The sequence below is a fragment of the Alnus glutinosa genome, chromosome 1, assembly GCF_958979055.1.
Source record: "Alnus glutinosa chromosome 1, dhAlnGlut1.1, whole genome shotgun sequence".
Lineage (NCBI taxonomy): Eukaryota > Viridiplantae > Streptophyta > Magnoliopsida > Fagales > Betulaceae > Alnus > Alnus glutinosa.
The window spans coordinates 16,121,052-16,144,350 of NC_084886.1; the positions used below are offsets into that span (position 1 = coordinate 16,121,052).

Genomic DNA, 23,299 nt, shown 5'->3' on the forward strand with positions numbered 1-23,299 from the left:
AATATTCCCTTCAAGCTGACTATGGGAGGAGGAGGTGCCACGTTGAGCTTGGATCGAAGTAGGAAAAATTGAGGCCTTGACAAAGCTCTTGGTAAAGAGATCAGCAATATGCAATTTGAAGGGAACAAATTAATTAGACGCGTAAGACACTCCCTGCAACTTAACCTGTTCACAAACAAAATGATATTCAAGAGCTAGCTATGTATTTTGTAACAAGGGGTACGTGTAATTAAATGCTAGGAGAAAAATAGGAGTTAAGGACAAAATAAATAGAATAGTTCATTAGATGTGCATTTTGGTGAAGATTGATAGAATGTGACAAGGTTTTTAGGCAATTGATCAAAAGGCAAAAAGTTTCCAAGTTGGAAGTTTAAGAAATTTCGAATCTAAGGTGTTGCTTTCGAACACAACCAAACCCTCAAACAAGAAAGAATCTCCATGTGTCACTAAGTTGGGTTAATTGTGTTTGAACATGAAAAGTGTACCATTCGAATGAGATAGCATCTCATCACGTGTGGGAGTGGTAGGTACATATAAACAACCCAGATCTCTTTCACATGTGCGAGCTAATTAGGTGACTAAAACATCGTGAGATCGCTTTTCAAGTGTCAACTAAGGGGTTTAAAACATAATAAAAGTGAAGGAAATTTGTTTCCTTCATTTTTTTTATCCAAGCACAGAGAGAGAAGCTTGGAGGAGGTGCCGTATTTTACTCAAACAGCATTGAATTTACTGTTGTTTTTATAATAAGCAGCATTAAATTTAATGTCATTTTACCAATAAGCGGCATTAAATTTGATGCCGCTTTCAACAATAAGTAGCATTAAATTTATTGCCATTTTTATAATAAGCGGCGTTAATCCATTTAATGCCACTTCGCAAAAAAGGGCATAAATTAACGTCGTTTGTGTCCTAAGCGGCATTAATTTAATTTAAGACCACTACATTCAATCTAATAAACTAGTTAATGACAAAGATTCCCTTTTTCATATACTTATTGACATAAAGAAATCGTATGAATCTAACCTAAAGAACTTAATTCGCCCAAGTCTAGCCCATCAAAGCTCGACATGACATCCAATTTCATGAATTTTAACATCAATTTTGTAATCACTGAGACCAGGCTCCTGTCCAAAATATCTATTTGTAAAATTCAACAGTTTTCACCACAAGTAAAATTGTTAACGTGTCCATGCACGGTGCACCCAGTGACAGAACAAGGAAAAGAGGATGGTGGGGAGGCGTTGGTTGTCCTTTTTCTTAGAAGTGGCCTAATTTTTAAGTTATATTACATGCCATTCAGTTAGTGGTTATCAGAAATTAAGGTCAATAATTTTGTCGGGCAAATCGTATCGAGCAATGAGAAAATAAATTTGCACTTTGTAAACATTAGATTAATTAATATTCTATTAGTAAAGGGCGATCAGTTGGGAACCCTATGCTATAAAGTGGATAAAAATCCTCTCAATTTCAAGTAAAATGAAAAGAAGTCATTTTATAGATCTAATAGCGTATATGTTGTCACATAGTAAATTTGTTGTCACATTATAAAAAAAAATTAAGATGTCGTAATACTATGTTACACCGTTAAATGCAACGAAACAAAAATCCTGAGCATAAAATAATTAAAATGGACGAGGATCCTATTCCCCGGTAAAGCAAACTCATATGACTGCTTTTATTTTCTTTGAGTCTTAAAGATGGACAAGGTTCATTGGATTTCAATTATCAAACATTATTAGCTAGGTGGGGTTTACAAGATGACATGCATCTTAGTGCTAAACTATTCCAGCAGTCTCATAATTAACAGGTTTGCAAAATCTGTTTATCAATATTAAACACCAATAATATCTTCTCTCTGGCAACAAAATAATCTATATATATTGATGGTGGTGGAGAAACAAATTAAAGTATGGCACGAATCCAAGGCTTGACTCTTAAATATTCCAAGTTAATTTATTCAGATGCCGATTGTGTTCAGTTTTAATTGAAGAAAATTGTTATAAAGTATGAGTTAAAGATAAAACGGGTCTGTACATATTATTACATCAAGCTTAAGGAACTGCAAAACTAGTATTGCAGAGCACACTAATTCTGCAGACACAAAAAGCTTAAGTGAGAGTTCACGTGAAGAAGGACAAATTAAAATAGCGATGCTTCTAACCATGCTTGACCAAAGGGCATGTATTCACATTGATGTACTTTAAGAGAGCCGTGAAGTACGTGTTCTATATATAGGAATTAAGCTGATGTTGCTCAAACCTAATGTTAATAAAATGCTCTGAAACCTGGCATCAATTGCACCACCCATAAGATATTCGTTAGCTAGTGTTTTGAGTCGTCACGCCAACAATTAATATGGCTGATCTAGTTCTTTCGAAGTTGATGGTAGTCGGGCATTGACTACGTACGTATTGCATGAACAATGTTCTGGCACCAAAACAAAACATTGTGGCCAGGCAGTTGTCCTAACCTCTGTACATTTATGACTGGACTTAAGAATTCTGAATGTGGAACAAAACGGTCCTTATCAAAGAATCTATATATATTTTAATAGCAGAAACCTAGAGAAATGATCAGGCCCTAGCTTGAATGCATAGAAATTTGACAAGTGGCATTTTAGGGGGTGTTAAAATTGTGACAGCTGGCAACCTTAAGTTCCACCGCATCAAACGCTGGTTCGCCTCCCAAAACGTCAATTTTTAGAACGTTTTGATCATGTGACCCCTCTCTCTCCCTCTTTATTCCCACGATGAAAGGAAACCAAGGCAAAGTGTTAGGTTTTAGATTTGGCAAATTCAGTGCCAAAACAAGTTGGAATGTAAGGCTTTTGTCTAGGATTGAGTCATTGAAAATTCGGTGTTAGAACTAAGAGATCGAGTAGATATCTTATTCGAACAAGAATGTGTGTCAAGTATAGAATGACTCAATCGCACCCACTATTGCATCCGATTTGAACGCCGCCTAAAAGGCACCTCCAAATTAAATGACACAATCGCTGTCTCATTTGAAGCCCTTTCGAACAAGAAAACCTCAGAATACCTTGATTGAAGTTTCGTTTAAAGCTCGTTCAATTTCCGCAACACAAAATTGTGAAACCCTATGTTCTAACAGAATTAATTCTTGTTCGAATAACATTTTCTTTCTGTTGACAGCTTCTACAAACTCGATCGATCTCTAGCTTTCATTAAATTAAAATGAAGCAAGTAAGATCACAGGGCCTAGCAAAGTGCTGTTCAAAGATAGTCCTATTTTTCCAGTTCTAGATGGCACATGTGGCCACACTACAAAAAAAAAATAGCAATTTGCCACATGCATTTCGCCACGTGTACGGACAGAGTACATGTGGCGAACAGTTGGCCAAGTGTCATTGGGCACGTGTGCGGCGCGTGTTAGATCCGGCTAACTAAATGCACATTTTGCCGCGTGTACTGAAATTATACACGCATCCAAGTGGCCACGTGTACTGTAGTACACACGGCTGACAGTTAGCCGCATGTATTTAATACATGCGGCTAACAGTTTGCCACATGTACTCAATACACGTGGCAATTTTTTATTTTTTATTTTTTAAAAAAAAAATTAAAATATAATTTTTTAATTTAATTTAAATTTTTATTTAATTCTTTTTAAATTATTGATTGTATTTTTAATTTAATTCTTTTTTTTTTAGAGGAAAAAAAATTAATAACTGAAAAAGAAAAAAAATAAAAGGAAAACCACACGTGTGGTTTTCCTGAACGAGCAAGTTCAGTAGAGAGAGAGCAAGCGAGAGAGAGAGAGCGAGCGAGAGTCAGGAAGGCCGACCATGCGGTGGTCGGAGAGCTGGCCGGTGGTGCAGTACTGACGGGGAGAGAGAGAGAGAGAGAGAGAGCAATACAGAGAGAGCGAGAGACGTCGAGAAGGCCGGCCACGCGGTGGTCGGAGAGCTGGCCGGTGGTGTAGTACTGACGGAGAGAGAGAGCGATACAGAGAGAGAGAGAGAGAGAGAGAGAGAGAGAGAGAGCGATACAGAGAGAGCGAGAGACGTCGGGAAGGCCGGCCACGCGGTGGTCAGGGAGCTGGCCGGTGGTGTAGTACTGACGGGGAGAGAGAGAGAGAGAGAGAGAGAGAACGCGTACGCGTGCAGTATTTAACGAAAAAAAAATTTCCCTTTTCAAATATTTAAATATAATATATATATATATATATATATATATATATATATATATATATATATATATATTATGTTTGAAAGTAATGGTCAGGTGGTGCGCGGGACAATTCCCGCACGCCTACCTACACAAATTCTGGCCACGTGGCCAATTCTATTATACATATACATATATATTTTTTTATCAATAGTGTACAAAACCTTAATAAAATTTGTTTTTATTAATATATACTTGATAAAAACAATTGGCCACGTGTAAAAAATACACGCGGCCACTTGTTTTTCTTATACCACCAGCCACGTGTCTCCATTACACGTGGCCAATTGGCCGCGTGTCTACAGTAACCGGTTACTGTAGACACGCGGCTAGTTGCACCTTTTTTTGTAGTGCCAGCCCAAATAGCTAGGGCTAGGGTATAGGATCATAGAAGCCATCAACAAGCTAGGTCTAAAATGTTAAAAGAAATCCAGTCCTAGTCAATTTAGCCTAAAAACGTCAGTTTTCTTTTCTTCCCCTTCTTTATAAGCTTCATATACCGCGACTTAGCTTCCGTACACCTAGAGAGACATTGCATTGTTTTATTGTTATTGGAGAGGTTTTCCATTGTTCTTGAGCCAAATAGCTACAAAACTTCTCCATTTTTTGTCATTATCATAATTCAAACCACAAAAAAAGCTTAGAGCCACCAGAGTTTTGGATTGAAGCGGACAAAGTTGTTCATGAAGGTAATCCGTGTAGAAAAATGCCAAAGGTTCTGTAACTATTGCGGTAGAGAGTGAAGAGGTCGTTTGTCTGGGTTACAAATTAAGTCTTGGGAGTTACAAAGATTTTTTTTAAGTAAGATCAATTTGTAACATAAGTCTTCTATAGTATATGTCTTTAGGGTTTGCTGGCCTCTGGAGTGGTTTTACTTTTAAAAAGTTCTTCAAAAGGTTTCACTTTGTTACCAAAATATTTGTACTATTTGATTCTATGCTTTCTTGCATTTTGGTATTGATAATTGTGGAAGTCGGCTTAATAATTGGTTTGGTAATCCTGTGTTTAACAACTGGGGGTCTAAATTGTATTTTTCAATTGGTATCATAGACAAGTTTACTTGTTTGGATTCATTTTCTGAGTGTGACTATTAACCCATTTGTCATGGCTCTTGTTCAATCTCAGTCTTTCTCTGTTCCCACTTATTTGGATGGAAATAATTATGTCTATTATAAGGTTCACATGAGAGCATTCCTCTAATCTTTGGATGAAAGTGTTTGAATGTCTATTGGAAATGGTTGGACTAAACCCGCTACTAATATGACACATGGTCTAAGGATGAGTTGAATGCATGTAACTAGAATAGTAAGGGGTTACATGCTATCTTTATGGTTGTTTCATAAGAATAATTCAAAAGAATTTTGATGTGTGAAACTGCCGATGTGTAAAACTACAAAGGATGATTGGGACATTGTAGAGGTAGCACATGATGGTACGTACTAAGATTGTCAAAAACTCAAAACTTCATATTGATCTCTAGGTTTGAGGAGATTAAAATGAAAGAAGATGAAACTTTTTAAGAATTTTATGCTCAATTGAATGATATTGTTAACTCAAGTTTCAACCTAGGTGAGAAAATTCCTAAAAATAGAATTGTCAAGAAGGTTATGTGGTCTTTTCCTAACAGATTTAGACCTAAGGTCTCTTCTATTAAGGAAAGTAAGGACCTTGATATCATGAGAATTGAAGAACTTGTAAATCCATTTAGACCGAACTCACCTTGCCTCAACCAAGAAAAAGAACTAAGCTTCAAAAACATTTAGGGAAGATGCCAGTGACTCTTCCGATGAGGAATTCACTGATGATGAGGACTTGGCATTGCTTACCAAGAGATTAAGAAAGTTTTTCAGACCTAGAAAATGTGAGTTTAAGAGACCTCTCAAATCTGATAAAAAGCCCAAGGATGACTCCGATAGGAGTTCACAAGGAAAGAAACAACCTAGGAGTAAGAAAGAGAAAAATACTTGAGGCATCAGGTGTCCTGAGTGTTCTAGATTTGGACATGTTAGGGCTGAATATCCTAACTCTAAAAGGTACAAAGGCAAGGCCACAAATGCCACTTTGAGTGATGAGTCGAACTCTGATAATTTAAATGTACTTGTTGATAAGTACGGCAACTTCGTGGCTTTTACCAATTCTGTGGGGAGTGGTAGTGGGTTTGGTGTTCATGACACACTTGACCATGAGTCACAATATTGAAGAAATTGTCTATAAGCTTAAGCTTTAATGATATTAAGCGTGAAAAAGAATCATCGATTGCTAACTTATCCGATGCATTGATTGCTAAATTATTATGAGCTTTGAAACTGCATTACAAGGCATTGCATTCATTAATTTCTTTATGGGGAGTTTTCTTTTGTTTTCTTTTCAGTGGTCGCATCTTTGCATACTAGTTAGCATTTTTTAAACCTAGGCATATATTTTGTTGCCTTGTGCAGTGTTCTATTTTTTTTTAACCTTTGGTTGGCTTTCTCTTTTGTCATTTTATTTTTTGATAGTTACAAATAATAAATAAAAAATTGTACACAAACATGGGGTTGGACAAAGAGACACAAAGATAATGGAGTTGGGAAAAGAATTAATCTTTAATTGAATTTGAAACACCGCGAATTCTCAATCTTCATCCATCAAGGGCCTTTAGTACACTCCCATAAAAAATCTATATAAATACTTCATACAATCAGAAAAAAAAAAAAAAAAAAAAAAATACAATCATCAAATAATTTCAAGTTTGTAACAATTTTCAAATGAAGATATCCCTTTCCTAGATAGGGTCATAGCTGGAGACGCATGAGTAGATATCAAGCTTCCCACCCACCAGCCCATCAATTTAGATAAACAAAATCAGTGGTTAAAATTGTCCCCTGTTAGCAACTTTTGAACTGCGTTCTCCCAAATATGCCATTACACCCACGCCTGGGCGCATGAGCCCTCCACCATAATCAACTATAATGAAAAGGAATGTACCAAATTCGGTTCCACTGTGCAAAGTTACAGGGGCCAAAAAGCTGACCAAGTGCCACTGTTAAAGCCTCCATACCAAGGCAGCAAAACCAGAAGAAAAAAAATCAGACGGTCGTTGCTCTTCCAGTTTATATTTCTATCCTCAAGCTCTATGCTCACTCTATCAATAATGCCGAATTGCTCAAACCTATGATCACAATGTACATACAGTCCAAAGAGGAGAACCACATTGCTCGTCTTCCAATTTGCCCGTTAAAGTTTTAACAAGTCAGATCCATTTTAAAAATTCAGTCCATCTCATGGCAGGATGTAGAAGGCTAAAATCCTGATGATTCAGGGTCGTGTTCCAAACAATTACCTTGATTTCCAAGAGTTACTATTCCCACCCTAAAAGGCCTACATCATAGTTACGACAGATGAAGTGACTCACTCAGAATCTTCCCTCACTGGATTCCTGCAAATTGTCATGGTTATTGTCATTGTCAGACGGTGAGTTATCAGAACTTGGGTTTGGGACAACCACTGCTGAATGGCTCTGCAAAATAGTTGGTTCCCTTTTGTGTGCAGACTCATACTGATGAGTTGTATCAATTGAAGCCACATATGATATCCCTAACTTTTGCCCATGAGAAAGTCCTGGGCAAAATCCCTGCAGAACATTTTTTTATAAGTAAAATCCCTGCAGAACATATACTTATACATGTGGAATTAAAGGGTTTTTTTGCATTCAGCTTATGCATGCTTATATCTTTATAACACTACATTTTCTTTCATACGTCATTTATTCATTTACTTCATTTACATTCTCTGTTTAGGTAGTTTGATGACGTTAAAGCATTAGACTGTTTTCTAAATTACCCCAATCCTTCTTCTTCACAAGGCAGGAGGGGGGGGAACACCTCCATTATAACAAAGAGTGTAGTGAAACTTGAACACAAATATTGAGCAAAGAAGTACAGGCACATTCACCCTTATCCACCTGCTATGATGGGAAAATTATCCCCATTCTTAGTTCTAGGAAAATTAGTGAGACAACAACTCATCTTCTCAAGATCTGTGAAAAAAGTACTACAATGAGACCTGATTTTTTTTATTATTATTTTTTTTTTTTTCCAATGAGTTGCATGGAGAACAGAATCTTATTATGACAAATATAATTTCTTAACCTTTGAACCAATTAAGATTACATTTCTTGACCTTTTTACCAATCAAGATTACTAGTACTTCAATCAAGAAGAAAGAACATTAGAACTAGTGCAGGCCATTTAGAAATTAAGTAAAACCCAGCAAGGAATTCTGAAAGGGTTCAAAAAACAAAAGCCACCGACCTTAATCAACCCTGCTGTACGGGTTGACTCAAAAGAAGTGGAGTATAAAGGAAATCCAGTGTGAACTCGACCTCCATGAGATCTACTAACATGAGCTTCTTGAAGATCGGTAGCAATGTCTGATGCATGAGATTCCTGTTTATAGCCTGCACTCTTACAAAAGGCACCGACATATGAACAATGTTCCTGCACTAGGGATATCTGAGGGGTTACAGGCAATAAGTGGCCTTCAGTGCTAAAGATGTACCTGGAAAATGGAGAAATTTTCAGGAGGCATAAGGAAGAAATAAAAATAATAAAGATAATATTTAGAAAGCAGAAAGCACTTACTTGTATGGCCCATTTTCAACAAGGTTATCTGGACCAACGGCCAAATCAAAAAGAAGCCACAAGTATTTAACCTAATCATGTCACAATTTGTTAGTTTTATTTCACAAGTAAATAATAACATGCAATGAAAAATAAGAAATGACAGAAAAATGTAAACACATGGAGTAGAAGTCAAAAGCTAGCAAAACATGGAATATTTGGTAGCGCAGCGAATAAATTGTTCCCCGACCATCCTTGGCAACGTGAGATATTTTTAAACAAAACAAGACCACCATTTGAGTTCTAAATGAAAGATTCGACAGGGAGGTTTAGAAATTAGCACTTAGGTTTTGGCACACACAAGCCAGATTAGGACTCGAGCATGGTTTATGAGGTGCTTAGCTTCAAGGACTGGGTTGGGTTAGGACCCACCAACACAATCTGAATGGACTGCATTGCAGCCCTTGTCTAAGTGGCCGTCCATCAAGACCATAGAGAGGGGCCAAAACCACTCATTGATATAGAATCCTATCAGAGCATCGTCATATTCCACATATATTTGATCTAGCTCCACTTTAAATTCTGTGTGAGCCCCAAATCTCATTTTTCACCAATAGTCAGTGACAAGAACATCGTCAAGCCAATTAAGCCTAGTAGATCTACCAACCGAGACACTTTGGACAGTGCTCTGAACTCCTATCTAAACCACCTGAGTCATGAGCACCACGCATAGAGGAGAAAGTGTTTCCAGATCCACTTGACAATTATGATCTTCTGAAGATACCAGACCAAAAGAGAACTCATGTAAAATTGGTCCTTACAGTCTCGGCTAGGAAAAAGCTCTCCATGTGATCTTCCTGTGTGTGTAACTCTACATCAGATATATGACAGTATCCACAAGGGCATCGGGCCCCATACTGCAAGCTGACAACCATGTCCCGACCAGCATCAAGATATCTACAAAGGAACACCATAAACAATGTCTCAGTTGCAAAGAACTGAAAGTGCATCCACAAGAGCAGAATTGTTGAACGCCACTTACCAGGAACACTAATTTCCCAGTGATCTATGTTTTGGAACGTATCTCTCATAACATCCAAGATAATGATTTAGAACAATTAGAGGGAAAAAAAAAAAAAAAGAATTCTACCACAATGTAACAATATTTCACACTCTAATTGCTTCTAAAATAAAGGGTCTGAAAACTGATTTGCAGTTCCAGAAGTTCAATCGTTCAACCTTTTCCAGCAACTGAAATACGGTAATGGCTTCTTCGTCCTCTTTCCTATCAATTAATCAATGCAAAGTTATACTCTTACTTTTTATGATATCATCTTGAAACCAATTCAAGATGTAAAAGAATTCTTCTTCAATTTAATATTCTTTTCTCTTTAGCTTTTAAAACTGTCCAGGTTATTTAGCACAAGGGAAACACACATGCATACAGACACAAACAAACAAAAAAGATATCATAAAACCACCCCTCTACTTAGTTGGTGAATTTTATTTATTTATTTTATTTTTTAAAAAAAAGGTACCAAGAAAGGAGAAAGGAAGACTCCATAAGTCAACTCTAATTTAATTAGGATAAGGCTTAATTAAGTTGGGTTGAGCTGCGAAGATTAAAAAGTCAGACAGAAAATTTATGTGGGTCAGAGCAAACCTGGGATCTCTGGTAGCTTTGTAAAGCCAATACGTGCTCTCTATTAACTCTGGACGCAGTGGGTAGCTATTTTGCCCATACTGAAAAACAAATGTAGAAATAAAACATTACACAAGCATTAGTCTTATAATATTATCAATCTAGTTGTATAAGCAAATATATCATCTACAGACGAAGAAATCAACATTCAAAAAGATCAAAGAAGAAAAACAAAAATACTATGGGCGCGAACCCAGCCATAACAAGTTGAAAATATGATAAAAATGACAAAAATTTATTTCAAACTGGACTGAAATAATTTTTTCAACTCTGTATATAAAATTGTCATGTGTCTTTTAAACATGTAAGCAATATATACAATTAAAAAAAAAAAATTGTCTCCCATGTTAAAAAAACCATGACGAGACTAATAGAAAAAATTGTTCTAACCTAATTTTCTTTTTAAAATTCCAAAAAAAAAAAAAAAAAAAAAAAGTGTGCTCACTGTGGGAAAAGGCACCAGACAGGGATCTGCTGTTGCACTCCCCTGCCTGTGCGACCATTGGAACAGGGATCTCTGCTCATCAAAAAAGCAAATGATGCCAATTCTTGTCTCCAAACAATTTCCCAAAATGGCAACACAACGGGCTCGATCGAAATCTTTGGCTTCTCACATGAACTGCTTGGTGATTGCTACTATTTTACAGGTAAAAGAAACCTTTGGTCTCTTCCAAAAACTTAGCCCTATTTTACATCTTTCAAATTTTGAAAAAGATTAACATGTTATTTAAGGATTTTGTGGTTACAAGAGAGATTAATATGCTCTTGAAGGTGTCCATTAAGTTGGATTTAGTGCTTACAATTTGTGACCATTGGATCAAATGATTTTGGACCATTGGATGTATCCAAAATCACTATAAAAATATGATCATTTGGCTATATGCATATATACACAAGCAAATAGCTTTTCTCTTGTCTCCTAAGAATTTCTTTTGTACAATTTGAGTGTTTCAGTTCACTCTAGAAAGTGTTAATTCTAGAGTGACTATAAGACTTCATTGTATTTTGAGAACATTACACAAGCATTAGTCTTATAATATTATCAATCTAGTTGTATAAGCAAATATATCATCTACAGACGAAGAAATAAACATTCAAAAAGATCAAAGAAGAAAAACAAAAATATGAAACAGAGGAAAGCAGCAAAATATAAATGCTGATTTTTTTTATTTTTTTTATTTTTATTTTTTTTTTTTTATGATGAGAATCTCCTTCAAGACAGGGCCACTTCGTGTACCCACTCCTGTCAAGTAAAGCTTCCACTCCACACGAATCGGATAATAGCGAGCTGGTCCCAAGGAATTATTTGCACGCAAGGGGAATAACTGCTGATTTTTAAAGTCATCAGCCTAATGGTTTCTATAAAGTGCCCTGAAATTTGAAACATTACCCAGAATGTCTACAAGGCAAGATGCTCGAACACATTCAAGTTGGTGTTACCTGACAAACCATTCGGCTGGTGGAAGGGAAGGTGCACAACATTCTAACCTGCTAACCCTTCAAACAAAACCTAGATCTTCAGAGGTCTAAGTCTTACCCTTAAAAGTTCAAAATTTAATCAAGCATACTGGAAATGCACAGATCCAAGAATACGAATTTAGCACAAGAAATGGCATTTGGGTTTTAACTAGGTACATATATCAAATCCTTAATTATGAGACAAGGACACTTCTAGTAAACTGCCATAAAAGTAACATAAGTTTGAATAACAATTGTCTTGGTGTTCAGATAATGATAATTAAGATACCTGAACACTGAGTGTAGCAAGATTAAAACCCTCAGGAGTGAAACCATATCTTTTCCAGACGCTAAAGAAGGCACTATGCGTTCGAATTGCAGGATCGACGTCCCCAGCTAAAACCTTCCAATAACAGTAATACAAAGTACACAATCAGAAAAATATCGAATAACCCAAGGATCACCTACATATTTCATGGAAGATTGAACAAAAAGGGACTGCAAACCTGAAGGCCTGGCCAGAATGCCTGCAAACTATTAAACAATGGCCAGACAATAGCAGCAGAATCCATATTAACTTCTACATACCTGGACAGACATGCAAAAAATAGAAACCAAGCTTTCAATAAAGCTAAATCCCAATGAGAACATAGAAAGAAAAAATAAATAAATGATAAAACCAGGGCAAGGAAATGTATGTTTACATAGTGGCACATAATAGCCACAAGCTTTTACCAAGGATCATTGTACAGATATTGCATAGCAGCCCTGTAAGCTTCTTGGAAAATGAACAAATACTCTTCGTCTCCAAATAACAAATAAGCCTGAAATGTTGTTATAAAAGGTAAACAATAACTGAAAATAAGTGTACCAACCCAAATTCACCACAAAAAAAAAAAAAAAAAAAAAGCTTTTTGCAAAACAATAGTTTCTCCATCTCCCTGCTAACTAGCACATGAGATATCAATAAGAAATTGGGACTATGATTCCATAAACTCCCATCATGTCGACTCACTATACACCCTTTTCAGGAGTACTAAAACAAACATCCAGCAAGAAAACACATCTCAATACTTGATATCCTTGCTGTTCAGCAGAATACCTATTTATGAATGCTCCCCTGAACCTCCCACTAATCCTTCATGAGACTACAAATTGGTTTCTTGTAAAACAAACATATCCTTCCTCAACATAAGCAATTGTTAGAAGAGTATGTTAGGGTTAAAAGAATAAGTTGGTGACAGGGTTTTGTTACAGGTGTATTTTGGTCATTGTAGTGAATATTACAATATATATATGGATTGTGAGATGAGAGAAAAGGCACAAACATAAGCCTCCTCTTTCACTATTTTCTTTTCATGCAAACCTTACAACATGGTATCAAAGCTTAAGGTTTGACAACATCGCACTTATTTCTCCGGTTGCCAAAATCTCTTCTGTTCGTGTACTTATTTCTCCAGTTGCTAATCTCGATTGACCCATGTTTCACTTGGATGTCAGAAATGCCTTTTAGCACTGGGACTTACATGAGAAAATCTATATGGAGCAACCACCTTGGGTTTGTTGCTCAGGGGGAGTATTGTCTATAAGTTAAAAAAAGGCTTTGTACTTGACCAATCACCGAGGGCACAATTTGGAAAATTTTCCAAGGCAGTATTGGAGTTTGGTCTCCAACAATGTCAGACACATCATTTTGTATTTCACTTACCATACTAGTACATGCTATATTCTTCTTGTGGTATATGTAGATGATATCGTGATTACCAGAGATGATTCAGGAGGCATTGTTCGATTGAAACAATTTTTGCAGCATAGGTTTCATACAAAGGATTTGGGATAACTTCGATACTTTCTAGGGATTGAAGTTGCTAGATCTTGGACAGGTATCATTTTATCTTAAAAAAAGTATGTTCTTGATTTGTCAGAAGAAACGAGTTTTCTGGGTGCTCGTCTTGCTAAGATTCCAATAGATCCTAGTTAGAAATTATCAAGGATGAAGGAGAATTATTTGAAGATCCTAGCAAGTATCGCCGTCTAATTGGAAAGTTGAATTACCTTACTATTACCAGACCAGATATGTCATATGCAGTTAGTGTTGTTAGTCAATTCTTGAAGGCTCCTAGTGTTTGGGAAGCTGTTATTTGTATTATTCGGTATTTGAAGAGAGCTCCTAGTCTTGGGATATTGTATAGAGCAAACGGACATCTCTGGGTAGAAGGTTTTCCTGATGCAAATTGGGTAGGTTCTCCCTAAGATAGACGATCTTCTACTAAATATTATACATTCTTAGGCAGTAATCTGGTCACTTGAATTGAAAAGGTAAGAAGCAGATAGTAGTGGCACGGTCCAGTGCCGAAGCAAAATAGAGGGCAATGGGTTATGGCTCATACTGCCAGTGAGTTGACGAGGTTAGAACATTTTCTCCAGGAGACTGCATCCTCAGCTCCTATTCCTATCCCATTGTTTTGTCATAACCAGGTTGCTCTACATATTGCGTTTGACCAAATTTTTCATAAAAGGACCCCAAGCATATTGAGGTTGATTGTCATTTTATTAGAGATAAGATACTCAATGGAGAGATATCTACACCATTTGTAAAGTTTGGAGACCAATTAGTTGATATGTTTACAAAATCCTTTGTCAAAAGCAGTTAGAGTTTATTTGTTTCAAGCTAGGCTTATATATATATGTACGCTACAGCTTGAAGGGGAGTGCTAGAAGTGTATATTAGGGTTAAAAGCATAAGTTGAAGACAAGGTTTTGTTAAGGGGTATTTTGGTCATTGTTTATATATATATATATATATATATATTAAGAGATGAAGAGGCAAGGCAAGAACTTAAGCCTCCTCTTTCACTATTTTCTTTCCATGGAAACCTTACAACAACAATAAATATATTTGCAGTCTCCCCTCTTAACCCCCAAAGCACAAGAACATTCCAAAAAAGATATTTACACGTTATAATTCTAAGTTAGTTCAGAAGTATATTGTATCTAGCGCTCTTACCTCACAGATTTATATTTCTATGACTTTGCCTCAGGACATAATGAAGGCACCAACCATCAATTTATAGAACTAAGCTCATTTCAAATTATTAAATTCATATTATAGAGCTCAAGGAGGTTTCAGCATTCCAATTCATGTTTACTAACCTTTAGAAGATACTCGTAGAAAGAGTCAATACTAGTTCCTATTCCAGCATCCTGAAAAGGCAGCAAAGAAACATAATTTTACATAATGACATAAAAGTGGGAGGAGAAAATTGGATCTTCAGAAAGAACATGGGATTTAATTTAGGAGGAAAACAAGTGTGCAGGCTGTTTGATATTACAAGAACTATTCAAACAGACCTCAGACAGTAAGAAATATCAACTATTATGGATCCTTCCGATGCATCACACTTCACTGCATATCTAAGTACAAAGAGTTTTATGTTTATAAACTATAGCTAAGTATGTACCATTCAAGAAAACTTCAAATTGAAACATTTGTTTACTTTGAAAAAAGATTTATTCACTCGGCCAGTACAAAAGTAGCAAAATAGCTCTTTGGGAAATGCAATCAAAGACGTACATGCCACATTCACAGAAAAATTGAGGTAATGTTGTCTTCCATTGTTAGATACAACATTTTTGCCACTTCTTCACCATAAGCCTCCAATTCAAGCAAAACATCAACTATCCGGTATCATTAGGCTGAGATTATCATAATCCAGCCAAATCAACTAAGTTTTACATTTGGACACTGCTAGAAGCATTTTAAGATGAAACTGGCTGGGAAATTTTCTAGGCAATACAATGTTTGCACACCAAAGTGAGAATGCTACAATTTTGCTGGGGGGAAGAAAGAGAAGAATTCAGAAACTACATATGAAATAACCAAAGAGAAGAAAAAAATCATGGCGAGAGCGCGTGAGGACGTGTTCTGACGAGGAAGTATTCTGTTTTTCTCAATTTTGCTGAGTTGTTTACGATGGGCTATTTGGGTTTTTTCTACATCGAACCAAAAGCCTTCGAGCTTCAATCTGAAGACGGAATTGGAGGCATTCGTTTTGCTGAGAGGAGCAGAGAAACTTATTGAGCGGTGATAATGGGCAACCCGAGTGTGATGTGGTTGAGGTCGACGGTGGAGGAATTGGTTTGGGGTACTGTGTTGAGAGAGTTTTACAGGTCATTTAGGTCTCAAATTATAGTATATATTGCACAGAGGCATGCAAATAGTCATGGAAGGTTTTTGGAATTATCGACGTATGGAGTAGGTGGAGGAGAAGCTTCATTGTCATTCCAAATTGCAGAAAAAGGAAGAGGATGGGAAGGTTGTGCTGCATAGATGAGCAAGGTGGTCAAATGTCTCGAGCCTCGTGGAAATGCTGGGAGCAGGAACAAGAAAACCTATAGTGGTATTCCGCTAGTGTCGCAGTTGGTGGAGAATAGTCGACAGACGTTTGCGGTGGCTTTGGTAGGGAAGGAGCATGATCAAGGATAGATTGGGTAATTTAGAGATTCTTTTTTTTTATGACGATAAACCCCTCCAAGGCAGGGCCACTTCGTGTACCCACCCATGTCGGGTAAACCTCGGACCTGTGCAAAATGCCCCTTCCACACAGATCAGGTAATACTCTGATTTCACAGCGGGCTGACCCCAAAAAATTGTTTGCACTCAAAGGGATTCGAACATTGAAGAAGATTGATGGTTTTGGTAAGAAAGAAATTTTGTTGTTACCCGAAAGTGAAGTTGGCGGTGATAATGTGATCGTCCCTTTGATGGCCAAGAAGAATTTCCTTGATTTCAGCTTTGTCAAAGATATGTTTTTTTTATAAATAATGTCAATTCATTAATAAAGCGCAAAGAGGCGCAATCCTAGCCCACAGGAAGTATACAAGAGAAGTGGACATTAAAAGGGAAGTGGACAGATGGCTAAGTAAACTAGAAGTGGGCCAGATTCTAACTGGGTTCGGGACAAACGCAATAAAGATCAAGTCCAAGCTGCAAGATATTACGTCCAACGAAAGGGGGCATAAGGATGTGAGCTTGTGGGATTCAGGGGTTGAAATGGGCTTATGCTTTAATAAATCTGATGGGCAAGAGGGAAAAAAATTCAGTGGGAAAGAGGAAATTAATATTGGGTTGAATAAGGGTTAGTCCAACACCAATGCCAGCGCAGAAAACCAGAGTTTGTCGAAGAATGGTGAAGGGCCGGTTAGGAAAAGGGAGGTTGTTTATCAACGGCGGATCAAACCAAAAGAAAACCTTTTTTTTTTTACAAGTAATCGAAGGAAACTATATTTGGAGGGTGAAGGAAGATTTGGCAGGTTCAGTCTTTGGGTCGAGGAAGTTTGGTACGAAGGAAGCTACTTAGGTTGAACCAAGACATGTTGAGCTGAGCTCAAGAGTTCAGGAGGGATGCGATGATGGAGTTAGGATGATGAGTGTGCAAACAAAGGTGGCAGAATTAGCTGATACTTCTAGGCTTTGTTCAAACAATTTAGAAGAAAGTAGGGTACATCGACAAGGGTGATTAATGCTTAGAAAAAATGACAGAAGCTACCGAAACACTTGGGTCTTGTTCAGACAAGGTTAAAGAAAGAATCGGTGCTCCGATAAGGGTGGTTACAGCTTAGAGGAAGATGGTAGAAGCTGTGGGATAATCTCGGGTTAGTACAGACAAGGCCGAAGAAAGAAAGGGTGCTGGGAATGAGGGGGTAAGAAGACAGGTGAGTGGGTATTTTCTTAAAGAAATTTCTTCGGATGTTGAATATGAGGACGGGTCAGGGATTAGTAAAGGAGAGAGTCAAGGTTGTGGAGGAATGGGTGTTTGAAAGTGGTGATGTATTCAGGAAATTCTTCAGGCCAGAAGGAAGACTCCTTTTTCATTGAAAACGTTAGGGTGAGAGAACAGTTTGTGTATCGGGGTGTTATATGGTGGAGAAGGGGGAGAACCTTTGTTGAATTGGTACCAGCCTTGGAACCTCCCTGGTACCTTTGGAGAATGAGTTGAGGGAAGGAAGAATAGAGGGTTGGATCTTAAAAGGAGGTGCAAGCATATGAGTCGAATGGAGATGAGTTGAATAATGGCGTGTTTGCCTTGTGTGGGGATATGAATAATCCGTCTTTGGCAGTGGTGAATGTCCTTGGAGAGGAGGTTAAGGAAAGTGAACCATTATTAGTCCATCCGCTTGATGTGGTTGACGAACAGGGAGTGCCACTTTTGGTGTCCCCAGATTGGGTGGTTGAAAGAGTTTAGAATTTCTTTTCATGTAGTAGGGTTGTCGTGTGATGGTTTTGAGGATCAAACTTTGGCGTTGTTTTCTGCGAATCGAAGTAAGTAGACATCAGAACAATGCGGTAAATGCTTTAGATTTAAGTTTTAAGCTAGGGAATAAAGGCAACCGTAAGTTAAAGAGATTGTTTTGTTTAGTTAATTATGACATGAAGGGAGGGCACTCTAATAGAAGGAAAGGAAAGGGGAGGGATTCTAATTGTTCCTTATGAAACCTAAGATAGTAGTAGGGAATGTAAAGGGGCTGAATGAAAATGATAAATTGTTAAGGATTACAGGTCTTCTCAAAGATTGGAAGGGGACCAAATCGAAGTAACTTTTTAGGGAGGTAATTCATAGTTTATGGGGTTACCATGTGAATTGGACATATTTGGGGTCGAGAGTGGCTTCAGGTAGGATTTTGTTAAATATGGGATAGGCAGGTGGGGGAGAACATTGAGGATTGCGTGGGAAATTTTTCAGTAGCATGTTCTTTTAGGAATGTCATTGATAATTTTGTTTGGCAGTCTACGGGGGTGAATGGTCCAAATGATGATGTAGAAAGGAAATATCTTTGGGATGAATTGATCGGTCTTATGAGTTGGTGGGAATTGTTGTGGTGTATTGGAGGTGATTTTAATGTTGTTCGTTTTTCGAGTGAAAGATCAGGTAACTCCAGACAATCACCAGCTATGGTGGATTTTTCGGATATTATTTTTGAGCAGGGCATCATGGACATCCCTCTTGTAGGTGAGAATTTTACTAGGTCTAATAATCGTGACTTGCAAGCTTAGTTTAGAATTGATAGTTTTCTCCTATCTCTGGAATAGAAAGAACATTTTCCTAATGTCTCAGATGAGACTTCCTAGAATCATGTCAGATCATTTTCCATTGATGTTGGATTGTGGTATGTCGGGTGAATGTAGTAGGTATTTTAAGTTTGAAAATATGTGACTGAAATCAGAGGGCTTTGTGAAGCAAATGAAAACATGGTGGTGTTAAGGATACAACCCTAGTCGCCGAACCCTCTACAGAAACCCTAGCCGCTACTACAGCTCACAAACAAACCCTAGAGCCGTTAGGAAGATTTCCTAAATTAGACAACCAATTATCTCCTCCATATCTCTCATTAACTCCACCTCAGCCAACGGCTATATTGCCTATGAGGACATGATACTTATTCCTTATTTAAACCCTTGTAATTATAGAATAGAATAACTACTGTATAATATGCCATATATACATGGCAGCCTGTAACTCTATATATACTGCATCAATATCAATAAACATTATTCAGCGCCTAAAGCTTTTACCCTAATTCTGTATTTAGTTTACATGGTATCAGAGCCTACCAATAGCCAACGCTTTCCCATGGCCAACACAAATACTGCTGAAACCAATTTTCTGCCCAATGTTACTCAACTCGGCAGCATCAAACTGGAAGGTCCTAACTACCTAGGCTGGGTTGCTCAGTTTCAACCAATCCTATGTGGTTATGATCTCCAAGGCCTACTCGATGGAACCGATCCCTGTCCGCCCAGAACCGTCGCCAATACCACTGGTGACGCTCAGATTCCGAACCCAGCCTATGTTACATGGCTGAGACGAGACCAACAGCTCCTGAGTCTCATCATATGCTCTTTAGCACCTTCTCTTGTGCCCTCGATGTACGGTTTGAACACATCGAGGCTTGCATGGACCTCTCTGTCCACACGGTTTGCTGGTCAATCTAAATCACGCATCTCCCATCTCAAGCGTCAGTTGCAAAGCTTGCAGCAGGGGACTAAGTCGTGCACCGAATATCTCAATCAAGCCAAGTCGTGGGCTGATGAACTTTCCGCTGTCGGTAAACCCGTCGACGATGATGATCTTATTTCCTACATTATTAACGGTATCAACCCTACTTTTAACCCTTTTGTTACTGCCTTCTCCCTACGTGATCGAGAAACCACATTCCATGACTTTCAATCCGAGTTGCTAAGCCATGAAATACTACTCCAGAATCAACAACAAGCCTTAACCCCTGAAACTGGATCCTTTGCACTCCATGCACACCGCTCCAAACCATCCTACAGCAACAATCCGAGCCTCAGAAAAACTCAATTTCCCAAACCATCTGGTCAATATCGTCACTCTTCACCCCATAATCGTTTCTCCCATCCTCCATTCTCCCCTCGACACAATCCTCCCTTTTCTCCCAGATATCAACCCCCTCCTCCTCCACCTCGTCCTACTACTGAGAATCCTATTCCCGTATCCTCTTCCTCTCCACGCCAATACTCCCCCTGCCAGATATGTGGAAGAACAAGCCACCGTGCGTTGGATTGCTACCATCGCATGGATTATGCATACCAAGGGCGCCATCCCCCAGTGCAGCTCGCTGCCATGACAGCACAAGCCAATGAAGAATTTGTCACTCAAGACTGGCTAGCCGACTCTGGAGCCAACACGCACGTCACTGCAGAATCCTCCAATCTCACCAATGCTCAGCCCTTTGATGGATCCGACACTGTTGGTGTAGGAAATGGCGCAGGTTTGCATATTCAAAACATTGGTTCTTCCTTAGTTAATTCCCCTACATCTACTTCTCACAATTTTCTCCTTAAAAATATCTTACACTGCCCTACTGCTTCAGCCAACTTACTATCTATTAATAAATTTTGCAAAGATAATAAATGTTGGTTTGCTCTTACTGATGTTGACTTTACTGTGAAGGACAACTTGACAGGAACAATTCTACTCCACGGTCCCAGTGAAAATGGGCTCTACCCCATTCCTTTGAATCATCACTCCTCCAATAAATGCAGTGGGTTCACTGCCTTCCTTGGTGTCAAAACCAATGACATGGTTTGGCACCAACGGTTGGGCCATCCCTCTACTTCAGTTTTTCAGTATCTCCTTCGTCATCATCATCTTCCTCTCCTTGGTCCAGTCAGTACCCCCTCAGTGTGCGAGTCCTGCCAACTTGGCAAGTCCAAGCAGTTACCTTATTCAGCAGCCACCAGGGGGTCTACTCAACCTTTAGAAGTCATTCACTCGGATGTTTGGACCTCCCCAGTTCCTTCTTTGAGTGGATGCAAGTTTTACGTCATTTTTGTTGATGAATTCAGTCGTTTTTCATGGTTGTACCCCTTACTTAATAAAAGTGATGTTCTTACTTGTTTTATCAAATTCAAATTGCTTGTTGAAAATTTATTTGACACCAAAATTAAGTATTTTCAATCCGATAATGGTGGAGAATACACCTCCACTGCCTTCAAACAATTTCTAAGTAACAATGGCATTTTTCATCGCCTCACATGCCCCCACACATCTCAACAGAATGGCGTTGCTGAGAGAAAGCACCGCCACATCGTCGAAACTGGTTTAACTCTCCTTGCCCAGTCCGGTCTCCCTGCCAAGTACTGGGTCGATTCTTTCCTCACTTCAGTCTTCCTTATTAACAGACTACCCACCACAGTCCTTCAAAACCAGTCTCCCTTCTCCACTCTTTTCAAGAAGGAACCCGATTACACACTTCTCCGAAGCTTTGGATGCCTATGTTATCCACTCCTTCGCCCGTATGCCTCCCACAAACTTACTTATCGAAGCAAACCTTGCATCTTCCTTGGCTATGGAGCCAACCAACGCGGCTACCGTTGCCTTGAACCCCAATCCCAAAAAGTATACCTCTCCCGCAATGTTGTGTTCGATGAATCAAAATTCCCCTCTAAGAGTTCAACTCTCCCATCCGGTTCCTGCACAATCACTACACCTCCAGCAACTCCGATCCTCTTTCAACCTGCCCAACTATCCACCCACCTGCCCTCAACTCCTTCCTCACAACCTCCCATTTCCCCCTCCACTCATTCCCCAACCCTTGACTCCACTCCATCATCCCCCATCTCTCCCCCTATCCCTCCTTCCCTACCCGCCCCTCCCAACCCTCTCTCCCCTATTCAACCCAGCCCTGTCTCCATTCCCTCCCCTAACCCTGCTCCCCTTCTCGTTCCAAGTAACCGTCCCGTCACTCGTTCCCTTACTGGCTCCTCCAAACCCAGATCATTCCCTGGCTTCACCTCCTTCCTCAGCAGACACCCCTTCGTTACACTCACATCTGTCATTCTTCCACCCGCACCATCTTCATATAAGCAGGCAGCCTCTAAACCCGAATGGGCTACTGCTATGACTACTGAATTTCAAGCTCTCTTACACAATGACACTTGGTCCTTATGTCCTCGTCCTTTGCACCAAAATGTTGTTCGCAACAAATGGGTGTTTAAAATTAAACAGAATCCGGACGGCACTGTCGAACGCTACAAAGCTCGCCTCGTCGCCAAAGGCTTTGACCAACTTTGCGGTATTGATTATCATGACACCTTCAGTCCCGTCATTAAACCCGCCACCATTCGTCTACTCTTAGTCTTAGCCATTACCTTCAACTGGACCCTCAAACAGCTCGATGTCTCCAACGCCTTCCTCCATGGATTACTTGATGAAGATGTGTACATGGAGCAACCACAAGGTTTTGTGGACCCTGCCTTCCCCCATCATGTATGCAAATTGCGCAAGGCTTTATATGGCCTTAAACAGGCTCCTCGGGCCTGGTTCACCCGTCTCTCTCAAACTTTACTCGATCTTGGTTTCTCTAGCTCACAAGTCGATCCTTCCCTATTTTTATATCACTCTAACAGTTCTCACATTTTCCTTTTAGTGTATGTGGATGATATTATTATTACAGGTAACAATCCGGTCACCATTCAGTCCATCATCACCAAGCTCAAAGCTGCCTTTGCTATCAAAGATCTCGGCTCACTCTCCTACTTCCTTGGAATCCAGACTACCCGCGACTCCTCTGGGTTACACCTACGGCAATCCAAATACATCCAGGACGTTCTCATCCGTGCCAGCATGCTTGACTCCAAGCCTTATCGCACCCCCTGCACATCCGGCTCCAAAATGTCCAAGTTTGATGGAGATGCCCTTCCCAATCCTTCTGAATATCGCCAAATCGTTGGAGCTCTCCAATATGCCACCCTCACTCGTCCAGACATCGCCTACTCTGTCAACCAACTGTGCCAGCATATGCACAGCCCCACATCCACTCAC

General features: G+C 39.0%; 1 protein-coding gene across 1 annotated transcript in view; it reads right to left on the bottom strand.

Moving 5' to 3' along the window:
- Window positions 1-6,756: 6,756 nt before the first annotated feature.
- LOC133874606 (alpha-mannosidase I MNS4) overlaps window positions 6,757-23,299 on the bottom strand; it is a 30,937-nt gene continuing 14,394 nt past the window's right edge. Inside the window, exons 9-17 of the mRNA XM_062312469.1 lie at window positions 15,105-15,155; window positions 12,687-12,775; window positions 12,458-12,539; window positions 12,241-12,354; window positions 10,455-10,534; window positions 9,613-9,748; window positions 8,813-8,883; window positions 8,483-8,729; window positions 6,757-7,803 (exon numbers count right to left, since the gene is read on the bottom strand). Of these exons, the coding sequence (XP_062168453.1) occupies window positions 7,585-7,803; window positions 8,483-8,729; window positions 8,813-8,883; window positions 9,613-9,748; window positions 10,455-10,534; window positions 12,241-12,354; window positions 12,458-12,539; window positions 12,687-12,775; window positions 15,105-15,155 (1,089 nt within the window). The 3' untranslated portion in view covers window positions 6,757-7,584. The remainder of the gene's footprint in view (window positions 7,804-8,482; window positions 8,730-8,812; window positions 8,884-9,612; window positions 9,749-10,454; window positions 10,535-12,240; window positions 12,355-12,457; window positions 12,540-12,686; window positions 12,776-15,104; window positions 15,156-23,299) is intronic.